The sequence below is a fragment of the Xenia sp. Carnegie-2017 genome, unplaced genomic scaffold (genome assembly GCF_021976095.1).
Source record: "Xenia sp. Carnegie-2017 unplaced genomic scaffold, XeniaSp_v1 HiC_scaffold_101, whole genome shotgun sequence".
In the NCBI taxonomy this organism is placed as follows: Eukaryota; Metazoa; Cnidaria; class Anthozoa; order Malacalcyonacea; family Xeniidae; genus Xenia; species Xenia sp. Carnegie-2017.
This window is the reverse complement of record NW_025813405.1, coordinates 8174-35116: the sequence shown is the minus strand read 5'-3', so window position 1 is coordinate 35116 and position 26943 is coordinate 8174. Positions and strand designations below refer to the sequence as shown.

At 34.5% G+C, this 26943-nt stretch overlaps 1 protein-coding gene and 2 long non-coding RNA genes across 3 annotated transcripts; all 3 read left to right on the top strand.

The window, feature by feature from the left end:
- The first annotated feature begins 2081 nt into the window (after nt 1-2081).
- LOC124445745 lies at nt 2082-3811 on the top strand. The gene is made up of 3 exons (XR_006948245.1): nt 2082-2139; nt 2884-2984; nt 3746-3811. It is a non-coding gene; the product is annotated as an uncharacterized LOC124445745 (long non-coding RNA).
- A 4-nt stretch (nt 3812-3815) lies between these two features.
- Nucleotides 3816-4133, top strand: LOC124445723. The gene is made up of 2 exons (XR_006948237.1): nt 3816-3904; nt 4071-4133. It is a non-coding gene; the product is annotated as an uncharacterized LOC124445723 (long non-coding RNA).
- A 13-nt stretch (nt 4134-4146) lies between these two features.
- Nucleotides 4147-22048, top strand: LOC124445717 (WD repeat-containing protein 3-like). Its single transcript, XM_046996465.1, has 5 exons — nt 4147-4150; nt 4240-4287; nt 4444-4509; nt 4890-4976; nt 21635-22048. The coding sequence occupies exons 1-5, from the start codon at nt 4148-4150 to the stop codon at nt 21779-21781; spliced, it is 351 nt and encodes a 116-aa protein (XP_046852421.1). The 5' UTR covers nt 4147; the 3' UTR covers nt 21782-22048.
- The last annotated feature ends 4895 nt before the right edge of the window (nt 22049-26943 follow it).

Here is a 26943-nt window from a genome sequence, read left to right as displayed (position 1 = left end):
CAGAGGGAGCTCAAGACTACCTTCATGTAGAAATGATGATTTTATCAATTTCTAGACGCTATTCGCCTCAGGAAGTGGTGACAAGGATGTAAAATTGTGGGAATTTGATTTGATTACGGATGAGATGTATTCAACGACAAGGTATTAAATAATTTGCATGTAAAGCAACGTTTCCACTCAACGTGATTTTTATCACTCTTTTACCATTGTAAGACGAAAATGTCCATTGTCTGTCGGAGAAAAATAACTTCATGTACTAATTCTAAAGCTAGTCTTGTAAAGTTTTTCTTTTGTTTTTCTTGTGCATATTTCATGATGTTTGTAAAGAAAAGTGGTTAAATGTGATCATCCATTTTGTTTGTTCAATCCTCAGCTTAACATTTTCCTTTCAGCTTAACATTTTATGATTCAATATTGTCTAATTGGTTTATGTATTTCTTTTACAATTGGGTGATTCATTTTGTATTATTTTGTTTAGTCAAAGATTAAGTATTTGTCATGCACGAACATTAAAGATGTGATGACGTAATGTGTAAAGTTCAGGTAAGTTGTTGCCTGCCTGGAGGGGGATATACGTATTTATGATCTTTCATTTAATCACGTGCCAACATTCTTCGTTGCAGTCCAAATCAAATGTTTATTGCCGTGGCTTTGCTTGATTTTACAATGAAAATTTTCTTCACTGATACATTGAAGGTAAGTTGTTAAATATTTTGTACGTAGTTGATGATATTGATAGCATTTGTTGGTATTGATAGCAGTTGATGATATTGATACATTTGATGATATTGGATAGCAGTTGTTAGAGTATTTTCATTTGTTGCTGTAGATCACTTTAAAGATGACCCTTGTACGAAATTCTCCATTTTTTCTATGAATCACGATAAAATGCTCTTTGAGTTAGAACTATTTCCTTTTCCTACAAAATTCACTAAAAAATTCACTCTTGTAAAAAGAAGGCGATATTTTGACTTTGCTAGTTACGTAACATTGGATTAATGTATGCTTTCCATCAACGTTATAATTTGACTTACAGAAGTCTCAAAAGTTAACTGAATAAATATTTTCCTGTCCATTTATCCTAATTAACTTTTGTATTCATTTTTAAATGGTTACTTTTCCCAAGCGTCGTTATTTAGTTCTTTTTCCTATCCTCTATGGTCATAAATTACCAGTGAACTCGACATTTGAATAACTGGAATGATAACCGAAGCCAAAAATTGAAGCCAAAAAAATTTTTGTCGTCATCATTCGTCATCACAGTCTCTCGCGTGTTCATTTTAATTTTTAAATCATTTGTCCCTTTGGTAATGGTAGAGTTCGATCTTGATCAGAGCGTAAAATAACGAAATTTTTGAATGAAAAGGTTCACGGAAAGTGAATCAAAGTGATAAATCGAGAAGCAGGGTGAGTAACTTAGTCGATCTGCTTTACGCTGCGGTTTTCCTTTAAAACATATCAAAGTCTTTAAGGATATTCAATTACTGATATCGAGATGACAACCATTTAGTGTTTCAAGCACTATCAAAACGATGAAAGATAATCGTTTGTAAAAAGTAAAATGCGAGTTATAGACTCAACATTTTATGAACCTGGATATTCAAGTTTCTGTTTTCTTCGGAAAACAGATCTTTAAATCCATTGAACGATAAAAAGACAAACACTGGCTTCGACACCGTTTGTAATTTACCTTTTCCGACGAAAGAAAAATCATGCATGAATATTTTCTCGTCATATTTCTATTGTATTGCCTTTGAGCATAAAGTGTAATTTTCAGTTGGCTTTTCCTCGTTATGTTGTAAGTTTCAACGAACTCACTGTAGTAAAGTTTTAGCTGTAAAAATAACCTTTGCGAAGAGTTGCCCAGTGTTTTGTCGTGATGTTGTTTATATGTTATGCTTTTGCAATTTGTATTCAAATTTTATTGGCCGTGTATGTTTGGCACTCAGGGAAATGAAACTGACGTACAAACCGCGTGAATATTCGACTTTGAAGGACTGGAACTGACGTACAAACCGCGCAAGAGACTAGGACTTTGTATTCATTCTTTATATGTGTAAAATGTATTGTAGTTATCATTCCAGATATATATATATGGTTCACTGTAAATTACCTGTTGTTACCATGGATATATCAACGGTACGTTTTATTCATATGACGTGTGTTTCTAAGTATCCACGTTTCACTGTCGTATACAAACATGTATTGTGTTTACAAGAAGAATCCTTAGCTTACGTCATGGACGCATACATTTTGTATAACGTCACATCCGTTTTAGCTGTCGCATAAATTATACTGTTTTTTCAAGCTCACAGGAACGGCTTCCAACTCTGTTTTGATATCATGTTTTATAATATGTTTTTATTTTGGTTGAAAGAACTTTAACACATAAAATAGAAGAAAATACGTATAAACAAAAGATACATTATCAAGCTGTAAATAAGTCATTTCGCTATAGCTTTCGAATTAGATATTTTCGAAATAAAATTACAATGTGAATCAATTTTATATTATACATTAATAATTTATGCGACAGTTCAAAAGAATGTAAATTTTGCTGGATAAGCTTTTCTTCATTTTTGTTATAAACCCAAACGAGGAAGTTTGAGCTTGTGACGTAAACTAAGGAATTATAAAATGAGCGATGATTATGAGAATGTAATGAAAACTGATTTGAAACTTTGAAAAAGACGTACATAATGTCAACTACGTATGACCGTGTAAATTTTTACCAATCCTCTGTTGTGAAAGTGTAGAGCGTGTTGTGTTCCATCTCTTGACCACTTTGCATTAGTGAACGCTTTTCAATGGCGTTGTTTTATTTTGAAACTTTTCTCTGTCTTTTGATTCGTATATTTTGTCATCCTTGATTCATTTTTACAGGATAACGTTCTCCTCGTTTCTGGTGGCGTTGACAAGAACATTAAAATTTGGGGTTTGGATTTTGGTGATTGTCGAAAATCAATATTCGCCCATGATGACAGGTACGCACAATGTAATTTTAAATGACAGATACGCAATTTTATGATAGTAATATATGATAGCCTGAAACAGTCGATTATATTCCTACTATACACTCGTATCCTATGTACATCGTCATTATACCCTATTAAACCCTCTTACCCTGGTTAGATCATTGTTTCGTCGTCACCATACCTCGTACGTCTATAACATACTAGTAAACCACGTCCTCAATTGTTTTACACGTAGATTTTTCCTGCATATTTTTTTACCCGCATGTTATCAACATTACACCCCACAATACCTACATGTACTTTCATTGTATACTTTATATTCTCATGTTATCAACATTACTCATAGTAATACCTACATGTACTTTCATTGTATACTTTATATTCTCATGTTATCATCATTACACCCCACAATACCTACATGTACTTTCATTGTATACCTTATATTCTCATGTTATCAACATTACACCTAGTAATATTTACATGTACTTTCATTGTATACTTTATATTCTCATGTTATCAACATTACTCATAGTAATACCTACATGTACTTTCATTGTACTATATTCTCATGTTATCAACATTACACCTACAATACCTACATGTACTATCATTGTATACCTTATATTCTCATGTTATCAACATTACACTTAGTAATACCTACATGTACTTTCATTGTATTCCTTTATATTCTCATGTTATCAACATTACACATAGTAATACCTACATGTATATTCGTTATTTATATTATAACAACTTTAATCTTCTTTTAGTGTCATGGCCGTGCAGTTCGTGCCGAAAACTCATTATTTCTTCAGTGCAAGTAAAGATAAAACGATTGGGACGCTGACAGATTTCTTCATGTTACGACCTTAGAAGGTCATCATTCAGAAATATGGAGTCTTGCAATCAGCCATGACGGCGAGTTTGTTGTAAGTGTCAAGTATGGAAGGTTTTAGATAATTTTAAACATAAGTTTGCTTGATATGAATGAAAGAATAAATGAAAACGTTATTATCAATAAGAGTACCATTTACTCAAAGATCAACACTTATTCTTAACACTCCAGTTCCACATGCATTTTATTTTATCTTATAGATCAGTGGGTCACATGATAAATCATTAAGACTTTGGGAACGAACGGACGAACCGTTGTTTGTCGAAGGAGGAGAGAAATGGTACTATACATAGATCTGTTGCTGGAGCTACAAAAATATGCATATAGTACCTGTACTTTCAATGTTTATTTTAATTTTTCTATTGAGAGAGGGAAGCAGCTTACGAAGAAAGCGCCGTAACAGGAGTTGAAACAATTGTAAGATTCTTTTACTATGTAACATGAGATATATATGTTCCATCTTGAGCCCAACTACTCTGTATTTGTTATATACTTTCACTATGGAAAAATCTTGTGGAAGTTGCATTTATTGCACTAAATAAATTCATTTATTTAAACCATGATGTTGTTTAGATTCCAGGTGAACAAGACACAGAAGCTGTTAAAGCTGGCAAGAAAACTATCGAGACGATCAAAGGAGTTAGTTTTGTTGTTGTATTAGCATTGCAAGTTAATTTTATTGGTTTTGTGCCCAGTCCCCCCTATAGTACCTGAAAGATACCTCAAAATCATACAGATATATCGAAAACTGTAGTACACCAAAGACATGTGAAGACTGTGCATATATGAGGCCAAATGTTTAAGCTTCCATTCAGATGGAGTACTTGGAGGATATTATAGTAGAATACAGATACTTGCAAGATAATACAGTTTGATTGTGATACTTGGATAATATTATAGTAGAATATAGATACTTGGGATAATACAGTATGATTGGGATACTTGGAGGATATTGAAGTATAATATATAATATACGCCTGAGATTACTATGTTGATGTTTGTTCTTATCTCTTCATTAGGCTGAAAGAATCATGGAGGCCATTGAATTGTATAAGGAAGAAAGACAGAAAGAACTTGAACATAAAGCGAGTCAAGTGACAAAAGACGTTAGGTTTGTTATTTTTGCTCTGCACATCTACAAAATGTTTATGTTTTACGTATAGACAATCTTAAATCTTAAATGAAAATCTTAAATAACCATGACTCTGCAACATAACAAAAACTTTACGAAACACTTAATTGGGCAACGCCCTACACTTTTATTAAACCCTACATGTGAAACCACCGCCACATTTTCACTCTAATTTGGACCACGCCCTGCATCGTTGTTTTACCCTACCCATGAAACCACCATAATATTTTCATTTCTAATTGGGGCAACGCCCTACACTGTTATTTAACCCTACCTGTGAAACCACCGCCAATATTTTCTTACTCTTAATTGGGACCACGCCCTGCATCGTTATTTAACCCACCCATGAAACCACCAATAATATTTTCTTTCTCTCTAATTGGGACAACGCCCTACACTGTTATTAAACCTCTACCAATGAAACCACCATTATTTTCATACTGTCTAATTGGGACCACGCTCTGCACTGACCTACCCATGAAACTACCACCAATATTTCCACACTCTAATTTGGAACCACGCCCTTCGCCCTTCACTATTGTCTGATTTATACAGAAAATCCCAGTTTCGTTTTTACACAAGTTCTTTTTGTTCTCACATACATTTTTCTTTTGAACAGCTTCAAAGCGCCATTCATCCGATTCTTGCTGCCTTTGGTAATGTCAGTGTAAGTTTATTATATCTTCAATGTTTCTATTTGAGAATAACATGAAGGCCACGTGATACAAGGTGAAAGCCACGTGCATGTTGAAGCATGATTAATGTAAATATTAATGTAATGGTAAGATTGCAAGATTTACATACGTACGTACGTAGATAAGGGAAAATGGATGAGATGGCTTTACATTTATAACAACTCTAGAAAAATGAGAGTTAAATATAAAATACACAGGATTTGTAATAATGAAATAAAATATCTTGACCACGAAGATGGAGGCCATAAATATTGTTGTTCTACGATTGAATGCCTGTCTATGTCAACCTCCTTTTCCCGGACCATAAACTTACGACGTTTGTAAATATTTTTTCTTCTCACAGCCTGTACAGTATGTACTTCTAGTGGTGAAAAAGTAAAGTCAAGGTAAGGTTGAAGTATTATAAAGAGCAGCAAATTATCCCGTGAAGAATCGTTGTTTGTACTAAAAGTTAATTTAGAGCATTTTAAACGTTAACATGGCAAAGTGTCTCGTTGGAGTTACTAAAGGAATTAAATATCAAGTGTTATTGAATACAGTAGAGGTATCTTATGAAGCAAGTGTTTTCTACAAAACATTTAAATTATTTAATTTCAGTGAACTTGAAGAATCGTTGCTTGTGTTACCGTTTGACTATGTTATTGATGTACTGAAACTTCTTCTTGAGTGGATTAAGGTGAAGTGAAATGTATTTTGACTCGTGTGTCATTAGTTCACATGGTACAGGTTTCCTTTTCAAATTTTGCTAATCCCAGATGTACGTGATTGTTTAGAATGGTTGGGAAACAGAGTTAAGTTGTCGATGTTTGTTCTTAAGATTGTAATTTTGTTTTGGTTTCGATCGATATTTTTTCAATATGTCTGTCTTTAAATCATTCCCTAAGAATTTCATCACGTTCCTTCAGTATTGCTGAATATATGATACAATTGGCGAGATACCTATGTACAATGCTGGATATTTTTCATTTTTTTCATATTTTGTTACGATAGAATACATCACAACAAGATCATATCCATTCCTGAACTACTGCCAGTAATAGACTCTATCAGATCACATTGTCGTAGCCGAGTTCGCGAAATGAAGGTAGGAAGTTGTACGTTTATGAAAACGCAAGTATCGCCAAATTTCTCCCGTAATTTTACCATGCGCTACACGAACTTACGTTAATTTATTCGTGGTAAATTTTGTCGACACTTTAATGACTGAAAGCTTAACACGAAAAAGTCGTCTATTTTGATTGGTTAAGAGCAATTAAGGCTTTCTTTCACATTACAGTGCCAATCTTAATACTGAGTTTGGCTTTGTATTAAAAAGATTCATAGAATATTCTTTTGTGTATTAAGAAGAGAAAAAGTATGTATTTAGAAACAAAATATTCAAGAGTATGAAGATTTCATTTTTCTAGTTTTTGATTTTTGCTAAATTAATCGTCTTGAGTTTTTGAATTGTGTACTAAACTGCCACAGATGACTTTTGCAATTATATGAACTGAATAAAGTTGTCGATGTTTGTTCTTTTGCGTAAATTAAGACGTAATTTTGTCTTTTGGTTTGATCGATATTTTTCAATATGTCTGTCTTTCAATCACTCTAAGAATTTTATGTTCCTTCAGTATTGCTGAATATATGATGAATGATACTATGAACTGGAATTTTTCATTTTTTTCAATTTTTTACGATAGAATACATCACAACAAGATCATATCCATTCCTGAACTAACATTGACTCTATCAGCACATTGTAATGATTGCTTTATCTTTAGGATACTGTTGATTCAATTTGGCGGGACTACAGTTTATTCAAAGACAGCTTGAGAATCGTGACGTCACATTCTTTGGCGAGACACGCGAGAGACTGGGACAAATACGAAAAAGAAGACAATTGTGAGGAAATTTCGATGAAGGTTATTGTTGTTGATACTTTGACAATTAAAACGATTGTCTTCAAAAGTACACAATGGCTTCGGTTGATTTCTGTCTATAGCCATCTTCGAAGATCCCTAACCCAAACTGTACCCCTAGAGGGACAAGGAAAATCCCCGTGTGCCCTTTAAATTACAATTTTCGTGATCAGCAGACGTTTAAATTTTGCATGATTCAGCAGTTATTGATACTGGGTCAGCCTTAAAAGCTAAAGAAAAGAATTTCGATCTTGGTATTTTAATAACTAAATAATGGGCTAGCCAGACAAGGACAATCGAGTCTTTACTTCTATGACATTGAAATACATTTTTGCGTCTAAATCTAGCTCCCAGCTACATAAATAATCTTACTGCAAACTGATTTCAGAAAAGTTAAATTTAAATGAAAGTGAGATCATCAAATTCAACATCACAACTATCGGTGAATACCTCCATCGAATGAAAATATAGAATTAAAATAAGCATTATATTGCCTAGGAGTAATTCCAACTATAAACAAGAAATAAATGAATCGATTAACAATTATTAAGCAATTCACCCATCTACAAAACATATAAACAAAAAATGTACTTTATGAGTTACCAAAATGAATACAGAAAAAACTGCATCCTCATATGACAAAGTAGTCTTCTGGTCATTTCAGCATTCAACAAAAGGGATGTAAAATTGTCATGGTTCTTCTAAGATATGGATTTATTTTCATGAAAATGACCCAACAAACACTTCACTCATTTTAAGGAGCTTACAACTTCAAAGTAGATAGATTGCAAACGTACTAATCTCATATACACTGTAAAAGTTCCATACAAGTTTCTTAGCTAACAAAAAAAACTGTTCCAGTAACTAAATGACTATTGAAAACTTGAAAATACAAATGTTTGTATTGAATATTATCAAGAATATAATTAAACTTTTTATATACAACTGTTGTTGTTAGGACTTTTAGTAAATTTTTCTTTAATTCACGGACTCCAAAAATCTTGTAGAAATGTAGAGGAGAGTACCAAGAACACGTAGATACCAAAGATAGATAATCCACGATAGATTTAAGAGCTAAAATTTCGAACGAAGACGAGCGCGTGATAAACAAACAACCGCCGATCGCACCAATTTATAAACTTTGATTTCTCGGCATGAAAAAGGACCAATTTCAGCCAATAAACTCTTTGAAATGATCGCTAGACTTTTAGCTACAAGATTATACCATAAAGTAAGGCCAATGAACAATTTTGAAGGAAGAAGATCAAAATTTCGAAGAGCACCGCCGGAAAATTCAATGGCCTTGCATTTTTGACCTTACTGTGGCAAGATATCAGGCCGTGTAATTTAAGTAGGCCATGAAAGCTTCAATGTTAATTTCTTTAGTATTGCTCGTTCATAACAATCTTTTGCTTTTGTACTCTCCCATATATCACTGTAAACCAAACCCAGATTGTTGTACGTTGTCACGATATTAACATGGTCTCCAAATGCTTTCGTTTGAATTTCCATCGCTTGTATGCAAAATGTTTGTCTTTTTCGTACTCTCCTATTTTACTAACAAAACCCAGATTGTTGTAAGTTCTCGCGATACTAACATGGTCAGGTCCAAATACTTTTGTGTAAATTTCTAATGTTCGTTCGTAAAAATCATTTGCTTTTTCGTACTCTCCCATATCACTGTAAACGAAACCCAGATTGTTGTACGTTGTCGCGATATTAACATGGTCAGGTCCAAACGCTTTTTTTTTGAACTTACATCGCTTGTTTACAAAAATGTTTGGCTTTTTCGTGTTCTCCTATCTTACTGTAAACAAAACCCAGATTGTTGTACGTTGTCGCGATATTAACATGGTCAGGTCCAAATGCTCGTTTGAATTTCTATCGCTCGTTCATAAAATGTTTGTTTTTCGTACTCTCCCATATCTATGTAAACCAAACCCAGATTGTTGTACGTTGTCACGATATTAACATGGTCAGGTCCAAATGCTCTCGTTTGAATTTTCATCGCTCGCATGCAAAAATGTTTGGCTTTTTCGTGCTCTCCTATCTTACTGTAAACAAAACCCAGATTGTTGTACGTTGTCGCGATATTAACATGGTCAGGTCCAAATGCTTTCCTTTGAATTTCCATCGCTTGAATACAAAAATGTTTGGCTTTTTCGTACTCTCCTATCTTACTGTAAACAAAACCCAGATTGTTGTACGTTGTCGCAATATTAACATGATCAAGTCCAAATGCTTTTGTTTTAATTTCTATTGCTTGTTCGTAAATATCTTTTGCTTTTTCGTACTCTCCCATATCACTGTAAACCAAACCCAGATTGTTGTAGGTTGTCGCGATATTAACATGGTCAGATCCAAATGCTTTCGTTTGAATTTCCATTGCTCGTATGCAAAAATGTTTGGCATTTTCGTACTCTCCTATCTTACTGTAAACCAAACCCAGATTGTTGTACGTTGTCGCGATATTAACATGGTCAGATCCAAATGCTTTCGTTTGAATTTCCATTGCTCGTATGCAAAATGTTTGGCATTTTCGTACTCTCCTATTTTACTGTAAACCAAAACCAGATTGTTGTACGTTGTCGCGATATTAACATGGTCAGGTCCAAATACTTTCGTTTGAATTTCCATCGCTTGTATGTAAAAATGTTTTTATTTTTCGTACTTCCTATTTTACTGTTAACAAAACCCAGATTTTGTAAGTTCTCGCGATACTAACATTATCAGGTCCAAATGCTTTGTGTAAATTTCAATGTCGTTCGTAAAATCTTTTGCTTTTTCGTACTCTCCCATATCTTTGTGAACCAAACCCAGATTGTTGTACGTTGTCGCTATATTAACATGGTCAGGTCCAAATGCTTTTGTTTGAATTTTCATCGCTCGTTCTTGAAAATCTTTTGCTTTTTCGTACTTCCATTCTCCCGTAGCAACCAACCCATCTCGTTGTAATGAATATGAAACATCAACATGATTAACACCTAACACTCTAGTTTGAATTGTTGTTATATCCTTAAGTACATTGATGGCTTGTTTAAAGTTGTAAAATTTTTAATACATTTGCAAAGTAATTAGCAATTTTCAAATTGTTTTCATCAAGTTCTTGTTTTGATGATTTTACATCGATCAACTTATTTAGGAAATGTTGAAATGATGAATTTGTTATGAATTTAATTAGATGGGGAATTATTTTGATTTGATCTCTGTCTTCAAAATGATAGAGTGCCCAAGCGACTTGACACGCAAGTAGAGACATCTTAGTCGAATTATTTTCTTTTGTTTACTGCAAGAGGTCTGCCAAATTGATAATTTATGATGGCTTCATGTACAACGCGATGCAGGCGGATGTCGTTGTTTTCCGATTGAAGAATTAACGAACAATGCTTTAATTGAAGACATATATCTTCTGCAGACGTATGTGGATCAGTTTTAATAAATTGTATGATAATATCTTGTGGTAACGGATCGAAAGATATTATCGAGAAAGACCAAAACTTTTCCCATTAATATGGATTCTTGAGTACTTTTTGTACTGCCAGCTCAACAGTTTTCAATATAGTTGATTTACCTCCAGAATATGCTGTATTGATCTTTTGAAATGTGGCATCCATGCTCTGTCGCTCTCCTCCCTTCAGTCAAACTTATCGAACATTTGCACCTTTACACTACCAGACGTAAGCAGCACTGCCAGGACCAATGGTTGACGATCTAATTTTCTGACAAATTCTTTAAAACTCTTCATCATGATTATGAATATCGGAATAGACAGATAGAATTTGACGACATTCTTTATCATTCATACCATGACTGATTGAAATGTGTTTGTTTAAATTGTCATCTGGTGGTATAGCATCGGTATTTTGGACAGTTACTATAATTTGTCCATTTTTCCAATTATGATCACCAACTTGAGGTAATAATGGATAAATTTTATCCAGTTCAACCGCGTTATCAACAACAATCCACCATATTTTCCAAGATATCAGTTTTTGTGTCAGCAGGAAATGAAAGTGTTTTATTCTGTCTTCGCTGCTTTTACATTTTTAAAACATTTTCAATAAAATGTTCATGGATGTTCAAATTGACATAGGTCATTATAAGTTTTTAAGAGAGATTTAGCATCTTTTCCTTCGAGTATCATTACAAATGTAGTTTTATTTTCCCAGTCAACAGAGTTAAGCATTTCGTTGCAAATTTGTCTAGCTAATTGAGATTTACCACTGCCAGGATTACCAGAAATATAGTAATATGTCAGTTCATTATTGTTAGTATCTGCAAGCTATTGCGATCTGCTGTGATTTGATTAAGTAATGCAAATATACAATCTATAAAAGGTGAATAATGAAGATTTTTTTCTCTAAACAGTCCTATACCCACGCTAAATCAGTATTACGAATTCATCGATATTATTATTATTAACAAATAGAGCCGTAGTTGCCTTCGAAAGTTTTACAGGAAAGCTCGTTCTGTTGTTTACGGCTAAAACAACCATTTTGACGACGCGACAACGACCACGAACTTCCTCGTGCCATTCCCTTTACACGGTCAAACTTCGTACACGTAGTCGTACTCTTGCTAAAGCTCGCTATTAAGTTGAAGATTTTAGTTTCAGTTGAGCAGATTGTTTTCATTAGTCTGTGCAAACCAATCTGTGATCAATCAATTAAATCAATTAAAGAGAATACAAATCGATCATGAATACATTAATGAGGGAGGTGGGTTAAGACATTCCTTGAAATTTTGTTTGGCATTATTATTTTATAAAAGAAAAGAATTTTTCCGTGTTTACATTGTATTTATGCAAACCACAGAGACGTTTGTAAAAACTCTCGAGCAGGTTCAAACACGGCAAATATCTTTTATGATAACAGAAAAACATTACCTCATTATAGTCTTGTGTTTCAGAACACGCTCACACCCATTACGTAAAAATGATTTTAAAGATTCAAAACATTTACACAGCTTTGTAACTTAAAAAGTCACGTAATGATACATACTGGAGAGAAACCTTATCAATGTGAATATTGTGGTAAAAGATTTAATAAGTCTAATAGTTTTAAAGACACATGAGGATACACACAAGAAAAACTATCAATGTGAACATTTTGTAAAACGTTTAATAAGAAGAGTAACTTGAAACAACACGGTAAGATCTATGCTCGTAAGTAACATTTATGATATTAATACTGTTGCAAGGGATTTACAAAGGATTGATTGAGAGTAAGGCTGACAAGAAGGAGGCCTTGGCCCTTCTAATCTTGTGAAGGACTGCCATCATGAAAAAATGAAATCCTTAGAGAAATTATGATGGAGGTAATCAGTGACGAAATTAGCCTGATCTTTTACTCCCACAATTCAAATATTTCGATGTCTTTACAAAATTGGTTCATTTTATTGTCTTCCGGTGATTGAACACAAAAATATTTACATTGTAGCAGTGAAAACGTGCTGGCTTTGCTATTGGGGTCACGTTTTCATCCCACCATGTAATTTAATATTATATAAATAACTATTTTATATAAATTACTTGTAATTTACTACTGTCTGGTAAAACCTTGAGAGTCAAGACGAAATCGTTACGCTAATGAATAAATATTTCATACATTATTTTTGTATTGAATGGCTCTTTAAAAGCACTTTGCTGTGCGAAGCTGTTGTTCATGGATTTTGAATTGCCCGATATCATAAATAAACGCTAGGATGATTGGTATTCGGGACTTCCACCGCATGAACAAACTGTTTCTGCCGTTCCTTTCATGCCTTTGGCCATGCAAGCAAAGTTGAGGTCAGCAGCAGTATATTCAGTTGTTGAGCAGGAGAATGAAATAACCGAACGATTGGTATGTGCAATATCCAGGTTGACAAAACGGGATCTGTCAATACCTCGCTTGAATTGGTTGCTGTACACATGGCCGTTAACTTGCTATCGAATGTAAAGTGTGCCATTAGTGAAGGAGTCGTAACCTCTGTCCATTGCTGGTTGGATTCCACAGTAAAACTTTACTGGATCAACCGTTGTGGGAAGTATCGCCAATTTACAATTGTAAAACTTAATGTACCATGTACGCCCCATGTAAAATTAAAGGTAGAGCAGGAGATAAAGCCTAAGAAAAGTGTACACGTAGTGGCTGCAGAAGTTCAACTGACCGTCTTTATGAAAGTTGGAATGAGTTACCCGAGAAAGAGGCTAGTTATGCATCCTTATAATTTGTGCACAGCGATTTTCTGTTTTGTTATGTAGAGATTTCTATGTTACGTCAATCTTTTTTCCCTGTAGTAAACCGCGTTTTAAGTAACTGTAAATTTTATATCATCACTTTCATTTTTCTTTTAAACCTTATTTTATTAAAAATTCCTTTTAGAATAGTTCTGGCTCGAATCTCAATCGGAAAAAATGACGATAACAACGAAATCCAACTCGACCGTTGCGCTAAAACGAGCTGTCCCATTTGGTTTTTCCTTACGGGGTATCTATAACACACTGACTGTAAAGCAGAAGATTGATATCTGGACTGTGTTAAATGTTGTCAAAGAAAATATTGAGAGAAGCTTCCGTTAAACAGGTGCGTAAAATTTAGGGAAGTGTGTTCGTTTATCTCAATAACGTTTGCATAATTTTTAGTGTGTTAATTTTTCGTTTGAAAATTCGCACCCATCTTGCATCTCTCTAGATCAGGCTAGAGAGGTTTGCACTTCTCCCTTATTCCTTTCCTGTTTATTGTCCTTATCATGCATACAAACTAAGTAAAAAGACGAGGTTAGGAAAGGTGTGCACTTCCAAAACCCGTCCCTATTGGTTGTCCTTACAATGCATACAAACTAAATAAAAAGACGAGGCTAGGAAAGGTGTGCACTTCTCTCCTAAACTCGTCCCTAAGTGTTGTCCTTGCCATGCATACAAACTAAGTAAAAGACGAGGCTTGAGAGGTTTGCACTTCTCTCCTAAACCCGTCCCTATGTGTTGTCCTTGCCATGCATACAAACTAAATAAAGACGAGGTTAGAAAGGTGTGCACTTCTCTCCTAAACTCTTCCCTGTGTGTTGTCCTTACCATGCATACAAACTAAGTAAAAGACGAGGGTAGGAAAGGTGTGCAGTTCTCTCCTAAACTCGTCCCTGTGTGTTGTCCTTACCATGCATACAAACTAAGTAAAAAGACGAGGTTAGGAGAGATGTGCACTTCTCAAAGTAAAGATTTTTTCATGTTTCATATGTATTAAAAGAATTGCATAAAATCATTAAAAATATGCACACCATATTGTTTTGTTATTATATTACTATGATTACACAGCTGAAAGTTTCAAGCAGTTATGAAAAATAGCTGTCTTATACTTATTTACCATATTGTTATTTAGATATTACATGAAGCAGATTTAGATGGAGACGATCAACTATCTTTTGCCGAATTCGAAAACGTCATGTCTAAAGCTTTAGATTTTCTTAGGTGAGTTTATTGATTTTACATCCACTTTAACTTGTGTTATACACTAGCTGCTCATTTCTGTAAAAATTTTCCATGCAATAGTCATTTAATTATTTTAATATTAGTAATTGTAGTATAGATAGCTATACTACGTTGTTTTTGACTATACTTATCTTCATTTGATATGATTCAATGATTTCAATTGGATGTGAAAAGTAGCAAGCCAGTCTATTCTTTTACTGTTTGTAAGTTGAAAATAATTTTATTCCCCAAATAAGCATCCAAATGAATAGAAGTGAATAATTTTGCAAGTTTAAAGCATATCCATAGTCCAATACTCATTTCGGAGTTGTAAATTCTCTTTTTTAGAGGATTTCGTATTCGATTGTAATTTCAGCAGAATCATGGATGTTTAAAAACATTGAATATGGTTGATTCACAATGTGCTTTACAGTACAATGTATCATATAATAACTTCCACTTTGAACATTTTAGCATGATCTAATTAATGGCTAATGGAAACAGCAAAGCATGATTATTTAACATTTATAAAATATTACTCGTACATAACTGTATTACTGTTGCAGGTAGCGAACCTGCAACAGTAACCTGCAACGCGTGTTTATATAACTCTACAGAATATTGGAAATGTTTTTCTATTTCTTAAATGTAACATATTCATTCAACAAGAACATTTCAAACTGTTTTAATCTTTGCTACTAGCGTGCTAGTCTGATGTTATAACAAAAGGTGCTAAACTACTCATATCAATTTTTCACCGCCAGCAATATAAGTTTATATGAGACCCAGAATGTAGCGTTATATGAACTGAGACATTGTCTTGTGCACATTGAATTATCATTTAATACTTTATAACGCTATTATTCCTATGAAGAAGTAGTTCTCAAATTCTTATATTATCATTCTAATGATATACATCAATAAAACTGCAACGCAAATCCGCGCAAATAATTTTTATTTATCTACAAAGTTAGCCTTGAGAAATCACTTCTTCACTTTTTGAGCAGTACCAATATTACAATTGTTTACGTTAAAATAAAACAAACAAAGCTACATATTGAAGAATGAAACGAAAGGTTGATGAAATTAAAAATAAAATATCAACGTCAAGCTGAAAGCAAACTGCAATACTACATGAACGTGAGTGAAGAAGTCTTATTATTGGTCACTGGTGTAAGGATAGGCCATGGTGTAAGGTTGGTCACATGGTGTAAGGTTGTTCATATGGTGTGATTGGTCATATGGTGTAAGGTTGGTCATATTGTAAGGTTGGTAATATGGTATAATAAACGTTTATATACAAATAAACGTTTTATATAAATAAACGTTTATATATAAATAAACGTTTAAATAATAAACGTTTATAATAATAATAAACGTTTATATATAAATAAACGTTTTTTGTTTTAACACTCAAACACAGCTCTCTGAGTTAAACATTTTGCGTACTTTCGAATAATACATTTGCGCATTTCAACAGGGTTTTGTTTTCCTTTTATAAAATGTCCAAATCGTGCGAATTGGAACGTTTCTTTTCAACTTTATATCTAACATGGTCGACATGCACATTTTTTCGCCACTGGAATTGTGTATGATTCTTTGCCTCCACAAAGGAAAACAACTTTCATTTCTTTTTTTTTTTACTTGACAGCATGTACAGGTTGTTTTGAAATCTGACCATTTTATTCTTGGTGACAGAATGTGATGGACAATATCCACTACATCCTTTGATATAACTCTTTGCAATCCACAGTTCCTTGTTCGGATTTCACCGGCTATAGGTCGAGTTGAACATGACTGATGTCCATTTGCAAGACGGTTACAGATGAATAAAGAAAAAACAACCAACTGAAGTCTCCTAATGCTCAACATTGCTTCTCTTCAAATTTTCTATATAGAAAGACAAAAATAGGTAATTGTTACTATAATTTAAAGAAGCTAGCATGAAATATATATACTTTGTACTCTTATACTTCTTTCCCCGTTGAAGTAAATATATGTGGAACGCTAACTCCTATAATTTTGTCCCGTGATTGACGGAAGCCAAAATACATCTAAAATTTGTCAAACTTCCCTTGAAATAATGCGTGATTTTCGGCGGCCAATATTTGTTTTGCTTCTTGGCGTTAGAAAACGTGAAAAATGATTTGGTGTCGGTTTTCTCACATTTTGTGTTTTAAAATTGCATCTGACAGAATTAGTTCATGCCACAGCAAGATATTTTCGAGGAGAAACATATTCAGCAAGAATTTTTTCATATAACAACATCAAAAACACAATAACAATAAGGTTATTGATTTATCACAGTGAACCTTAAACCTTTTAATTTTAAAGCAAAAAGCCTTCGTGCAGAAAAAGATTTGCTACGACACAGTGGTGGTTTTAAGTTGTTTTTTAAAATCTGACCATGTTAGTTCAGTGAAAATAACATATACTATGTCTCAATAGCTCTCGAATGTATGTTAATGATTGTTTACACATAACTATAAAATTTCTCAAATTGTCTAGTTACACTCAGACAAGAGTTTGCGCACCGAATTGAAGTTCAATAAGCTTTGATTATTCAATCTGGAATTTGTTGAGATTTACGTCATTTTTATGCTTCAGTCAACGCCGTAACTATGGGTATTTTTTCTGTCTAAATCATTGTCTAAACCCAAAAAGCTTGAAAAAAGTTTTAGTACAAGAAAATATTGGACTTAAATTGGACAAAATATGATAAACCGACAGTTGTTTTAAAACTCCGAAATTTGATGAAGCAACATTCCAAGTTGCGAGGCACAAACTCTAAAAACAGTTTTAGTACAATTTGCATTATAGTGCCAAATGTAATCAGATCACTGGAGCCAATTAGTCTTTTAGTAAGTGGATTTTTAAGGAATATATGCACGGATCATCTTTTCAGAAAGATGTGCAGTACATACAATACCCAAGACTAATGTTTACTTGTTTTCATCTGGTCTTTTGTTTTGGTCGTGACAAAATAGTTTTTAGTCATTTGATCACGTTGTTTATGGTAATTTGAGGTAATCATGAGCTCTTTAAGAAAATGAGTTTCACGGCATCGTTATATAAATCTTGTTTGCATTTCCAAAGCTGAACGTTCAGTGAATTCACTTTAACTTGATAATCTGGGACAAAACGGCTATTGGAAAAAACAATTGTTGATGCAATGTATTGGCAACTTGTAAATACATCACACGATACGACAAAATTTAAAATACTAGTCCAAAGTCCGTAAAACCAAGATTGCTAATGTTTACATCAAAATCTTACAGAAAGGCTGAAAAGTATTACACGAAAACACACATCATCGGGGATCAGCATTCTATAAATCAACTACCTTCACAGCCATTCCAAATGCGCATAGGCGTACGGGGGGGGTGGGCTGGGGGGGCTGCAGCCCCAATTTCTCGAGAATTTGTGTATTCGGGCAAGCATTTACATGATATTCTGGCAAGATACTTACTACAGTTTTTAAATTTTCAATATTAATCTACATCATTTCTAGATCATAAACTGCTTCGGTTCTTGAGCGTGAACGGTCTTTTAATGGATGGTTTTAAATTGTTTAAATTACTTAAATTTCAGGAGGTAAAATAAAAATCGCGTAAAGTGATTGGGTGCAAAATTTTTCTTGAGACATAATAGGAGAATTTTACATCCGCCCCATTATAATATAAACAAATTACGTCACGAGAAATCGGTCTATTTACTAGCGATATTGCGACGAATATATTCGGTGTTTACAACTTTTAAACGAACACGAACGCCGATATTTTCAATCAGAGCAAAGCTTTTGGTATTAAATTTATCCACATAACGTTCTCCATTTATAAAAAAGGGCTGAGGTCAGTAAAAGTCTTGAAATGTCTTGAAATTGCGAAAAATCGTCTCCCCACACGCTATCCGTTATACATTAATATATAGATTAACAATCGCTGCGATCCCCAAAAGTGATTTTAATTTTGCATGAAAATTAGGCTTCGTATGGAGAGGCACTGTCCATTCCATTGATTAGATTAGTGCCATTCACTCTATGATTGTTGTTCAAGGAAACTATTATCCACAAGGGGAAAACATTTAGTAGCCAAGCTCTAATAAAGCGTACATATGGCGTCTCGTAAACGACCGTATCGACATCGCGTTTGGTGCGAGGAATGCAGCAAGGAAATTGACAGTGATTATAAGGAGGTCCACTTTCGACGAGTTCACAATAATGAAAAAGTTAAGTGTCATCGAGTGATGGATTCATCGGATTTATCGCAGTCAAAGATCAGTGGTTTCTTTGTAAAAAGTAACATGACAACCAAGGATGATAACCTAACCTTACAGGAAACAGAATCGAGTGCTAGTAAAGATTTAGCAGCCACTGGGTCTTTTGAGGAAAATCTACCTGAGATTAATTTGAAGGAGCCCATAAGCGAAGACCAAACGGAACCAATGAGAACGTTTATTGATGTTGATGAATTAAATCCACTGACGCAGTTCAGAGAAAATAAAGAATTGAATACGGTCACGGATAATGAAAATCTTACTTCCAGTGACGCACTGTTCATCGAAGAATTTAACTTAAATCAAAATATACAACGCGTTGCAACACCAGAATCAACGACGACGTCTAACACTCTAGACACAACAGCAATACAAGATTTAGATTCAACAGCATCTGTTCTAAATGAACAGACTAGAAAGGTTCCCTTAACAGTATGAATGAAGAAGAGATTTCCACCTTGCACGCCCCAAAACAGCCTATATTAGGTGAATATCCTGCACGAAAATTCGGCAGTGAAACATTTGTGCGACGATTTCAGCCTGAATGGTACAAGAAATATCCATGGATTAGTTACGAAGTGGATAAAGATGCATGCGTTTGTTTTGCCTGTAAAGAATTTGGGAAGAATACTTCATTTGTGCTACAAATTGGAAGAAGTCGTCAAAGCTGGCAAAACATGGCAAGAGTGAGAACCACGTCAGATCCATGACAAGATGGCTCCAGTTTAAAGCAATGGAGAAAGAAAACCTCCGTACTACAACAGCTGAATAGTGCACACCAGGACCAGGTTGCTATTAACAGACAATACTTAAAAGTAATCATACAATCTTTGATGTACACTGCACAACAAAATGTTGCAATTAGAGGTCATGAAGAGATTCGGGGTGATATATGGGAGATATCTGATATAAATAGAGGAAACTTTCTCGAGTTACTTTGCATAAGATGCAACGATTTGCCTTGGCTGAAATCTAAACTTCAAAGCCAGCTGCAGACACATGCTCAGTGGACATCCCTGCTATTCAAAATGAACTACTGGAAATAGTAGCAAGTGTCATGCTTGAGAGGATAGCAGAAGAAGCAAGAAGTAGCGACTACTACGGAATAGTTGTCGATGAAACGGCAGACATCAGTCGAACAGAGCAATTATCTCTTTCCTCAGATATGTTTTCAATGGCGAAACCAAAGAGACATTCACTGGTTTCTATTCAACCAAATCTACGGAAGGAGAAGTATTGTATGAGCTGTTAAAGACAGCCATTGGCAGGCTAGAGTTGACATTGGAAAACATTGTCGCAGAATGCTTTGATGGCGCTGCAAATATGAGTGGCCCTCGCAAAGGACTTGCTGCACGCATGAAGGAGTGCTCACCTCTTAGCATCTATGTTCACTGCCATGGGCATCGGCTTAACTTGGCGCTACAAGATACGATGACTACAATTGAGCCACTTCAGAAAGCTTTAGGTGTGATCCAGAGTCTCCATAATTTCTTGGAAGGAAGTCCCAACGCCACTCCATCTTCAATGACATCAAGGTCGAAGATGAGGACGAAGATATTACACTGACTATTAAATCGCAGAGTGCTACTAGATGGTCTTGTCGTTGGGCAGCTGTAAAAGCAGTAGTAAACCAATTACCTAAGATCATCGAGGTTCTCCTTACACTCTCAAAGATCGCGATCCGAAGACCTACAATGACAGCAATTCGCTACTTAACTCGATTTGCGACTTTCGGTTCGTTTTTGGTTTGATGGTATTAAAGGTTATTTTATCTAACACCGATGGTTTGAGCAGGTACCTACAAGGAAAGCAAATGGATGTCGCCACAGCAAAGAAGAGTGTTGATGGCGTGATTAAGACATTAATTGGATGTCGTTCCCTCGAAAATTTCGAACTGTTATGGTCACGGGCTGAAATCATAGCACACAAAATTAAGGAGCAAATTGAAGGTACAGAATTCAATTTCAAAGATGCAAAAGTACCAAGATTCCAACAGCCGTCACGGCGGCTCCAAGCCTCGTCGGTGAAATGGCTGGAAGTAAATGCAGAAGTGGAAAATCGAACAGAAAAGATTACTATCGTATCACATGCTACTACCTAAGCATTGACAAGATTGTGGCGGAGATGAAATCAAGATTTGAAGGTAGTGATCAAGAGGTCCTATTGGCACTTGCAGATATTGTGTTCAACAGGTCTCCAACCACGGCGAATGTTGAGTTGGTATCACACTTCTATGGTATCGACAGTGAGCTTCTTAGTAGCGAGAAAAATGTCTTTGAGAATATTGACGTTGATTTCCCTTGTGCTGAGAGAGAAAACGCTGCCAAAATTGTTAAGAGAATGTTCGAAAATGGTGTTCATGAAGTCCTGCCTGTGGCTTACAAAGTATTTTCGATTCTGGCCGCGATCCCGGCAACATCCTGCTCAGCAGAAAGATCTTTTAGCGCTCTTCGTCGCTTAAAAACCTATCTTCGAAGTACAATTGGTCAAAAACGGTTAAACAGCATTGCCCTAATCAATGTGGAAAGAGCCTATGCAAATAGTACTTTAAAGAACGACATGGAAAAGATAATTAACATTTTGGACAGCGACGTAATCGTAAATCTTATTTCTTTTAGTCTTAGATCGTCGCACATTTAACTAACTAAATTTCTTCTGCGTCTAGTGTTATATATGACAAAATTTCAAATATCAAATAAAATGTAGTTACTTTCGTAGCATCCTCTTAGCAAATTGTAATGATTTTAGCTTATTAATTGAGATGGCCAGAGAACATAAGAATATCTATGACGTCATACGTCATATGACGTCATATAATTCGGGCAAATTTAGTCCAGCTCCCCTAAAATATGTGCCCGTACGCCTGGTGCAAATGCGTATGCAGAACTGGTTTCATAACTTTTATTCACTCTTTTCCTTTAAAGTATTTTTAAATGAGACCACTGAGTCAGACCTTGCAGCACGTGCCGCAGACGCACAGAAGTGGAAACGTGCTGCGTATCTGCCCCTCATTGAGTTCTATAAGACCTGACAGTGAACCTACAACAACTGGAAGGCTAACTTGACGCCATCTTTGAAGCCTGCCCTAGCCGCCATTGAAGGTAATGGAGGCGAAATACATCACTTCGAAATTGTCGGATTTTGCAAAACAGTGGTCTTCAAGCCAGCTTAATGTTCAAAACCTTAAACGGTGTTTGGACTTTAATATAAAACAAGTTTGAACGACATTTGTACATTGCCGCTTCTTTTAGAAGGATGAAAAGCGAACTTTGTTTTGGCACGTGAAAACATGCCTTATAACCTGAATACAAACTGACACTCGTTTTTTTCTAAAAGGATGTAAATGCACTTGCCTAGCCTTATAATATTGTTTGAATCTGTGAAAATGAAGCTGTCAGGGCAAAACGCTGTTTTTCGGTAATTTTAGTGTTTCTGAGCAAAATTATTCGTCCCAGTCCTTTTGAGTTCAGAGCATAAACAAAAAGAAAAACACTTTGCAAAATATTTCAAAAGTTAGCAAAAATATTTTGAGTCTTGTTAAAAAAAACTGTCATGCCATTGTGTTATTAATGCTGCACCATTAAAGAGACAAAGGGTCAATACGCCGAAAAGCAGAAAAAACAATTGACAATCCATATTCACTAACTTTTTGAAACACTTAAGTAAAAATTGTAATGTACTACATGAAAAAGATTAATAGTCTAATATTATACTATCATATATTTCACAAATATGACCAAACATTTTAAACACAAATCCTAATATTTATATAGAGGTTACATTTATCATCATCTGTATTACAAGAAAACTAATTTTACAATCTATGATATATACCATAAAATTTATACTTTGTTTTACAATTTATTTCAAAGCCTGTTTCAAACCACTGATATGAGGGTTGCTTCTTAGCATTTATGTAGAGCAGGTTATCGCTTTATGTGTCACACTTGGCTTTTCATAGCATGAACTTGCTGATAAAATGCTCAATAGACAAATGAATGCATGTCAAATCTTCCACCAGTTCTTAAGAAGTGGGAGAAGTAAATGAAGAATCACAATTCAATAATTTCAAATCACTTTCACACATTACAAAAAGCATGGTGAAATTCTTACAAAGCAATCTAACTTTGAAAGCAATAAAATTGTTATGAAACATGTTATATTAAGTGGATTGTGTGCACCATTTAAGATTTACGCACTTACCTGTTATCCAGGGCGGATCTAGGATTTTTCAAACATCAGTCATAAACGTCGGAGGCGACCGGGGTCTGAGGCATTCTCCCTGAGAATTTTTGAATTCAGAACCTCTAAAATGCCATTTTCAGCGTTTTTAGAGCAATACAAGATGTATTTTGTGGGCATCGTTTTTCGTAAAACAACACATTTTGCTTACGTTTTTTTCAAAAAAATGAAGTGAACAATACGAATGTTTTGCCAAATATTTAGGCTCATATCATGCCAAATATATGGCTCATTAGCATGTCTAGGAACGTAAAATTTATTTACAATAATGCTATCAAAAACAGATATTCTTTAAAATTTCTAAGTTGTCAGGCATAGGACCCCCTAGAGACCCCCATTCAAACCTCTCTATGTATAAGTTAAGTTAGAAATTTGGTACTGAAGTGACAGTTCATAACATAAGCTCAGACTTCAAACCATGCAAGTTTATTGTAACCCTTTACCCATCTCCACATCAGAGCCAGCAATCCACTTTTGAGAAAAACTCAAAATTTTTTCTGTCAAAGAAGAAAATTATCAAAGTGAAAAATTTACATGCCATGAATGTTCAATCACTAGACTATATCTAATTTGTGATACAAGGTGTGCTATATAGCAATCACTAGTAGCATTGTATCAGGAATTAACCAACATGTCTTTAATTATATAATTACAAGAATGAATGTTCATGTGTCATGCTTACTGGTTATGATAAATATTTTCATATGATCAAAGCTCGTTTAAGTTAAATCATTTAGTTTAGAAATTATACTGATCATCAGAAAAAATTACCTATGATCATGAAAAATAATTTTTTAAAAGGTTTATCTGCATACATTGGAAGACATTTTACTTTATAGAAAATGCTTTTCATACATCAATAGCCCTTTGGATTTATGGCAAACAATCTGGTATGAGCCGTAGATTAACACACCTTTACATCTCTACATGAGGTGTTCAATTAGAAAAGGGACAATATGTGACATGGGACAACATTTAATGTATATGAAATACTCAGGTTTAATACCATTCAGTCAAATTGTCAAAATAAAAGCTTCATGGATCATAAGACTCAAAATCACAGATTATAGTAAACAGCTTCTCATGTAATCAATGTTAGTTTTCTCAAATCTTAAACAATATAGTATAACTGTCAATGATTGAATGATGAATGATCATGAACTGAAAAGCCCAAACATTTGTTTATGATAAGTAAATAATAGTATGGCACCTTATGGCTACAGATTTTTCCATTGAAATATATTTGCAGAAATGTAGGATTTCGCTGCCATATAACGGCCACGATTCCCCAAGCATTAAAGAAATCATAGCTAAAGTCCTTCGGCAACAACAATTTTAGAAGCATCAATCTGTACCATACGCCATATTAACATAAATCGCATCACACACTCGCATAAATTGACTTTGATATATTGCATTCAGGCATACACTTCACTTGTCCTTTACTTACGATTTTCGATGTAAATTTCTGCTGATAAAACTCAAAACAATGTTGGCTTGCTTTTGAACATCAATGACTGAAATGTCGCTCGCGAGATCGTCTTTGCCAAGCATTTACAATTCATCCATAAATTTTTCACCCTCTTGAAAATTCCGTTTGAAAGCAGCATTCATGTCAACATACGAATTTGTAAAAAGATTTCCATAAATTCCATCTGATTGTAGTTTAGTTTCTATCATGCTTATAAAAATTACTATGAAACCATCAAACATTCAAGACAGTGAGCTTGACTATGTTAGTTCAGTTGGCTTTCAGTCGAAATCGGTCAAACCAATCACAGTAAGACAAAATTCAAATGAACCAATTGTAAGTTAGCAATTGGACTCCCTTATAGGTCCGGCCACCCTATTATCGGTCGAGATTATTCCAGACTATCCACTGATCTGGCCATTGACCAATAAAATAGCGTTTCTGGCGTTCATAGACTCCTTTATAAGTCGAACCAGTCTTCACCCGCTTATCAGTCGGTTATTCCAGGTCAATTAAAATTCAACTGATCTGGTTTACCAAGGAATATTCGTTGCATTAGTCATTAGTTTTCAATAATACATGAAGCTGGATTTTCACGAAGTAAATGCGATAATAATGTAAGAATAATTTTTAATTAATATGAATAGGTAATTTTTGAATTTCAAACATCAGTCGCGCGACGGATTTGACATACTCTAGATCCGCCCCTGCTGTTATCAGTTTTATCTTAAATTTTTGGTCTTTCGACGACAAATGAGAAATTCATATTTCGAAGCAAGTTCTCCCTTTTATGTTTTATATAATACAGCGTTACGTATACAAAACATGTCTTGGAACGTCCACAATGCATCTTAACACATTAATAAGCAAATTTTGCTAACGGTTTTGAAAAAAATAAAGCATTTAGGCTAGCATTCTATTCCCAAGTTAGCAGTTTTTGCAAAACAATCCGTCACGCAAATAAAACAGTCCACGCGAGATACACGCGAAGCGGCAAATCAGCTTCTATGTGGCTTCAAACCATTGAGTTCTATAATAACTGGAGCGGCTAAGTGGACTGGGAACTGTTGTAAAAAACATGGCGGCCAACGGACGTATTTCCGCTGAAATGATCGCTTTGCAGAAAAATAATATTCTCGACCTCCCCCTGGTGTCTATAGTAAATTATAAAGAATTTTTCAAAAACAAACACGATATCACAGTATATGGATATCGTTAGTTCCATATTCTGTGACGATATTTTTTTTGGCATTTCTTTTATAATGCCAACACTTTAATCGTTCAATTGTTGGATGTCGTAGTTTCCACAAAAAGGAACATATCGCTTCTCACAGGTGAGATAGTTGCTTGTTTTGTTAGTCCGTCAACGATTGAAAAGCAATTATACATGCACTTGAAAAGCCATAAAATACATATTAAAGATCGTATTTTTTAAGACTGACTTGAACGCCAAATATACTGATGTTTTCCTGTTTATAAAACTCTGTATACTTGTACAATTCTTATAAAATTCTGTATACTTTTCTGTCATTTGTTAATGCATGAAATCGTAAATTTACCCATCTATTTGCAAAATAGTTTCCAAAAACAAAAACACATTTTGCTCTGTATCAAAATGTGATCTGGTATCAAAAGAAATGATCAGCCCAACGGTACCCATGATTTGGAGCAGAGCTTGTTATGTTCTATTTGCTGACAACATGCAGGGAAGATCAAGGAGTAAAGATGACTGGAAGATGTTATTGATTGTGGTCAAATTCTATGGATGGAGACAATGGATTCACTAAGGATGCCTTGAATGCTTTGAAGTTAAAGTTCATGATCCAAAGAAAGATGGCAAGAAGGTTGTGTGTGTTTTGATGCTTAATGAAATGTCAATTCACAAACATGTAAAATGGAAGGCCATAAAG